The sequence below is a fragment of the Anguilla rostrata genome, chromosome 17 (genome assembly GCF_018555375.3).
Source record: "Anguilla rostrata isolate EN2019 chromosome 17, ASM1855537v3, whole genome shotgun sequence".
NCBI classification, from domain to species: domain Eukaryota; kingdom Metazoa; phylum Chordata; class Actinopteri; order Anguilliformes; family Anguillidae; genus Anguilla; species Anguilla rostrata.
Window position 1 is genome coordinate 25,290,596 of NC_057949.1, and position 6,173 is coordinate 25,296,768.

Consider the following 6,173-nt stretch of genomic DNA (forward strand, 5'->3'; position numbering starts at 1 on the left):
CAATGAGAGTAGATCTGAAACGATGAATACTGGCTTTTTTTACAGATCAGCACTAACAACGACGCTCTGGCTCCAGAATCCTTTATGAGGGGGAAACTCACTATTCTCTGTCTCTAGGTATCTTTCCTTTTAGAGCACAAACAGCATTTTAATTCACCTACATTCATTTCCTGGCACTGTGCTTCCACAAGGAAAGACACGTCACACAAACACTAACTGCCAATGCACCCTTCGAAACAGGAGACTCTGGAAACCAGACACAGGAATCCCAGAGTGCACTGCTGCATGGCGTAGACCTCAAGCTTTGTTTACATATTCTTTAAAATGTGGAAAAAACTATAAATCAGTAGCAAAGGGAACAAAATAATATATTTATGCCGCAAATTTTGAGTTCACATTTATTTTCAATGGAGGTTCCATTTAAGGGGCAAACAGAAGGGTTAAAGGTCACGAGCATTCACAGACACGCCCACATTATGTGGAGCTCGCCAAGAGCCAGCAGAACCAAGAAGAAAAAAAAGACTCGAACACTAATATACAAATACATAGTTTATTTCCAAATGAGACCAGAACAAAAACTGAGGGACACTTTTACTGCGGGGGGGGGCGAGCAGGTCAAGAGGTGAAGGGGAGAGGGACAGCCCTCTTCTTCCTACTGATAATACAACTCCAGATTCATCCCGTCGTGAATTTCATCTGCAGGAGAGAAGGTTAAGGAACACAGACGGTGGAGGGAGAGCGTACGCCTGCGAAGCGTACTCCCTGCAACAGCAGCGGTGTTAAAACGACAGCATTAAGACTGAACACTTACGGGAAGTTATGCGTAGTATGTACCGAATTCTTAATTTTTTCCAATTGTAATTATTAACCGCCTTAACTGGCACAGACAAAACAAAGGATACAGTCTCCCAGACTCACGTGGTCCTTGAATATCGTGTACCTGTGAGGGCACACAGAAGCGGCGGCAGTTAATGTTGAGACAACGCGCTCTGGAGCGTAACGGTAAACGCCCTGGGCTGGGCCTTATGGAGTGGCTCGGTCAGTAAAGGCCCTAGGCTTAGCCTTAAAGTGGCTCGGTCAGTAAAGGCCATAGGCTTAGCAGAAGAGTGGCTCGGTCAGTAAAGGCCATAGGCTGGGCCTTATAGGGTGGCCCAGTCAGTAAAGGCTAGGAAAATGGGGTCTCATTACACAGAGCAGGAGTGCAGACAGAACACTACAGTCGCACGTTTCAGTTGTAGCTCAATCATCAATTGACAAGTTAAAAACACAAGGACCCAGTCATGAGATTTTAAGACATGCTTACCATTTCTTCAGCACAATCTTGTCCCACCTGGTCCCCGTTTGTGCTGCTATCAACTTCTTCAGATCTCCAATTGTGTCTTCTGAGCTGCAGGCAAGAGTTAAGGACTCCAGAACCACTTAAACCAGCACCCAGGTGGGTTTTAATATTACCCTGTACATGCACCCAGTAAAGATAGGGTTTTTATTATTAAATTATCTTTGTAAGCTCCCCCTGACAAAAGAGATTCCCCCTGAGATGCATTTTAAAGGATACTTGCACTTAACTCGGACTTTCTTGCCCAAGCGGTCATTGCAAACTACTTCAATCATTGTTTCCTGGGGAAAAAAGGGGGTGAAGACACATTCGTGACACCAGGGCAACAAACCACGAGCCACGTTGTTATCAGACTGACCAAAACGGTAACTAAGCCATTCATATGGTTAACACTAATGCAGTGGTTAATTTTATTCTGCTGAGCAAGAGATACACGAGAGTAGTAGCCAGGCTATATGATCATTTACCCAGGAAGAAACTCTGCCTAGCTAGCAAGCATTAGCTATGCGTGTACTGCGCTACCTAAGTTAGTTGTTCAATACAATTCCAACTAAGTAGATAAATCCCTATTGCACACACTGCACTTTACGCTGATGGCTTCTTAATGCGCACGAAATAGCTGTCGAGCGAGCAACGTGTAAAACGAGGGAGGTGAGTAAACGAATATGTAGCTGACTGTAGCTGGCTACCTACTATTGTTAATATCGCCAGATCAGATGTGCGTTCCCTCAGACCTAGGCTTTAGACTACGTATTTAACTTAGAGAAATGAAAATTTTATAACGATAAAAAAAACGTAGTTATATTTGTCAACATTACCTTGAAGTTCTGCGAGGTCTGTTTATCACAAAAACCCAAAATTAAATGCTTTCAGTTGGCTATACTCCTTCTGTACACAGGCACAACAGAAACAGGAAGTAGTACCTTCGGATCGAGAAATAAACCAATGGGAGACGGATAAGTTCTGATTGAGTGTGATTACATCAAATCGACATACAAATCGTCACCAAAAAGGTGGGACGCGAACCCGGACGTTCTTCACGTGGGTAAATGGCAGCGAATTAACTGCAGTACGTGACTGAAAACCCTGCAGTGTTTTCTGTAGCGCTAATATTATGCTACAGAACATGATTTGTTCTCCGCTGTGTGATACTAGTTTACCTAACATAGATAAAATAGACGCACTGACTGCAAATCATTTGATCCTCGTAATTCATAAGGTTTTCAACCGTTTTTATTAGAAACGATTATTCTACGCTATACAGTATATGTGTGTACGGCAACGGCGTCGAAGTTGTCCGTAGGAATGTAGGAAAAGTAGCTAAATGTTTAAAAGCACCAGATATGATGGAGTTTATAGCAGGCATCATTGGAGACATGTCCCTGGAAGTTTATGATGTAGGCCTACTATCGTAAATTCCGTTAGAAATTGGTAAACCGCGACTCAGAAAAAACGACTCTATGTTAAACATTTCGTGCTGTTGTTTAACACATTTCCAACTAATTTATCAATATGGAAAATTAGCACCTTTTATTGAAATTAGCATCTAAATATCCTCTCCCGCTTTTACTGAGGAACATTAGGCCCAACGTACAGCAGAGGGCGATGTTGTTCAACGTAACAAAACGCACTTCTTACTGAAATTTTTTTATTGGCAATTAATGTACTCTGCTATATGCTTGGAATATTGTTTTACTCAGTGTGAACATACATAGTCAGCGTGTACCAGTAGCATTACAAAACGGAACATGATAAGCCATCTTCACTCACATATGTACAACCATGATTGCTGGTGTGATTTTGTGATGACACTCAGGCTTGAAATGGTGACATGGTTCTCTTGTGTATTCACTTTATGGTACCACAAATATACTAGTTCTAGCATATAAATTCTTGTTAGTTCTCTTTTCATGACTCTGGTGGACTGTGAGTGTGCAAGGTAGATACATGGTGTTTTGTACTATTTAATCCGGGTGATCTGTACCTCAATTTGTACGTGTACCTTTGTTACTATATTTGACACTGCAAGATTGAGTTTTGACACCTGTACACTTACCGACATCTCATAAATCATGTGATTGAGTCTTGATATTGGGGATTTCCCTTACAAATTTTACTGGCTGGGCATCATTCTCCTTGTTTGTGTCATTTCTGTTCTTCTGTGACACACTGATGTCACCGCAATGGTTAACACTGTGGTGGCGTGAGCCATTTTGTCTTTACATTTTGTCCGTTAACGCTTTTGGCTGTCTTCATCAGAAGTGCATCAGTTTGTGCAAAAGTTTGTTTCTCTCACGGAGGAATCGGTTAACCGGTGCTGATTTCATTATGCATCCTCCTCCCTTCTCCTGCGACGAGACAGCTGCAGATCTTTGGCGGATGGGAAGATGCAAACAGCTCTTCCACTGAGATCGATGGGGAGCGATCAATAAGAGCCCAGAATAGCTTTGTGTAACCGAGCAGAGAAGCGCAGCGGCAATTAACCCTGATTTATCAATCTTGGGGACGCGCACCGGTGATAGGCTGCAGAATTAGAGAGCCAATGCTGAAAAACCTTCTTCGATGTGTGTTCTGGGTGCTGGACCACATCGTCTCACCTGCAATCATCTGACTTTCCGTCCTGTCCTCCCCCAGGAAATTTTGAGCGTCAAACACTTCATTTCCCTTGATTCTGGTGAATTTTTATGCACCAATTCGTGCCTTTTCTGCATCAATTTATGGCGGAAATGAAAGTCCTCTGCTTCTTTCACGTTTTTATTGGGGGGAGGGGGATATTGAGGGGAACGTATCCCCTGCATCCCCTCTCCCCCCGAAATCTACGCCTATGGTTTCCCTCATCTTACATTTTCCCCACGCAACAGTTAGACATAAGCAGAAGGTGGAATGCATAAACAGCAATAGATCATCATCCCACTGTCCCCTCCGGTTTTCCTTAACAGAGGCGTCCATTCCACTGGGCCAAGATGCTCTCGCTCACCCTCGGCCAAGGAGCCTTCTGCATACCTTCCCACCAGAACCTCTGATCTTACACACACTCAAGCAGAGTCCTTTGGTTGTCCCCAAAGGCTATAGGCTTATGTAAAAAACGTGGAAAAACTGCTAAAAATTTTTAAATGCCTGTTTTCCATTCAAACAGATAGGGAATCATATTTAATTCACTTTCCCATTGAAATAAATGACTAGAAATGATTTTAAAGGGATTTATGATGAAAAATCTATTTTTGGGATTGAAAATATAGCTATGGCTTATCAAAACGTGAAAACTGCTAAATTAATGCCTTTTCCATTAAAGATGGACATATATCTCCGATAAGCTAATTAAATTAAAATCTTTTGGTGGAAATGAAATATAGGCTATAGCTTATGTCAAACGGAAACGCTAAATTTTAAAATGCCTGTTTTCCATTCAAACAGATAGGCAATCATATTTAATTCACTTTCCCATTGAAATAAATGACTAGAAATGATTTTAAAGGGATTTATGATGAAAAATCTATTTTTGGTGGAAAATTGAAAAATACATAAGGCTATAGGCTTATGTCCAAAACGTGGAAAAACTGCTAAAAATTTTAAAATGCCTGTTTTCCATTCAAACAGATAGGGAATCATATTTAATTCACTTTCCCATTGAAATAAATGACTAGAAATGATTTTAAAGGGATTTATGATGAAAAATCTATTTTTGTGTGGAAAATTGAAAAGATACATAAGGCTATAGGCTTATGTCCAAAACGTGGAAAAACTGCTAAAAATTTTAAAATGCCTGTTTTCCATTCAAACAGATAGGCGAATCATATTTAATTCACTTTCCCATTGAAATAAATGACTAGAAATGATTTTAAAGGGATTTATGATGAAAAATCTATTTTTGTGGAAAATTGAAAAATACATAAGGCTATAGGCTTATGTAAAAACGTGGAAAAACTGCTAAAAATTTAAAATGCCTGTTTTCCATTCAAACAGATAGGAATCATATTTAATTCACTTTCCCATTGAAATAAATGACTAGAAATGATTTTAAAGGGATTTATGATGAAAATCTATTTTTGTGGAAAATTGAAAAATACATAAGGCTATAGGCTTATGTCCAAAACGTGGAAAAACTGCTAAAAATTTTAAAATGCCTGTTTTCCATTCAAACAGATAGGCAATCATATTTAATTCACTTTCCCATTGAAATAAATGACTAGAAATGATTTTAAAGGGATTTATGATGAAAAATCTATTTTTGGTGGAAAATTGAAAAATACATAAGGCTATAGGCTTATGTCCAAAACGTGAAAAACTGCTAAAAATTTTAAAATGCCTGTTTTCCATTCAAACAGATAGGAATCATATTTAATTCACTTTCCCATTGAAATAAATGACTAGAAATGATTTTAAAGGGATTTATGATGAAAAATCTATTTTTGGTGGAAAATTGAAAAATACATAAGGCTATAGGCTTATGTCCAAAACGTGAAAAACTGCTAAAAATTTTAAAATGCCTGTTTTCCATTCAAACAGATGAGAATCATATTTAATTCACTTTCCCATTGAAATAAATGACTAGAATGATTTTAAAGGGATTTATGATGAAAAATCTATTTTTTGTGGAAAATTGAAAAATACATAAGGCTATAGGCTTATGTAAAAACGTGGAAAAACTGCTAAAAATTTTAAAATGCCTGTTTTCCATTCAAACAGATAGGGAATCATATTTAATTCACTTTCCCATTGAAATAAATGACTAGAAATGATTTTAAAGGGATTTATGATGAAAAATCTATTTTTGGTGGAAAATTGAAAAATACATAAGGCTATAGGCTTATGTCCAAAAACGTGAAAAACTGCTAAA

General features: G+C 38.8%; 1 protein-coding gene across 1 annotated transcript; it reads right to left on the reverse strand.

Annotated features, from left to right (window-relative positions):
- Window positions 1–536: 536 nt before the first annotated feature.
- Window positions 537–2,305, reverse strand: ubl5 (ubiquitin like 5). Its single transcript, XM_064314209.1, has 5 exons — window positions 2,155–2,305; window positions 1,556–1,617; window positions 1,304–1,387; window positions 903–940; window positions 537–696 (listed from the first exon to the last, which is right to left on the reverse strand). Exons 2-5 carry the CDS (start codon window positions 1,609–1,611, stop codon window positions 653–655), a joined length of 222 nt encoding a protein of 73 aa, XP_064170279.1. The 5' UTR covers window positions 1,612–1,617; window positions 2,155–2,305; the 3' UTR covers window positions 537–652.
- Window positions 2,306–6,173: the final 3,868 nt, after the last annotated feature.

Excerpts from the sequence above, each read along its gene's own strand:
- ubl5 (XM_064314209.1), bottom strand. The coding sequence starts at position 1,611 with ATGATTGAAGTAGTTTGCAATGACCGCTTGGGCAAGAAAGTCCGAGTT. Across the intron at positions 941-1,303 it reads AAGATTGTGCTGAAGAAATG|GTACACGATATTCAAGGACC; the intron begins GTAAGCATGTCT and ends GTGCCCTCACAG. Across the intron at positions 697-902 it reads CCACGTGAGTCTGGGAGACT|ATGAAATTCACGACGGGATG; the intron begins GTATCCTTTGTT and ends TCTCTCCTGCAG.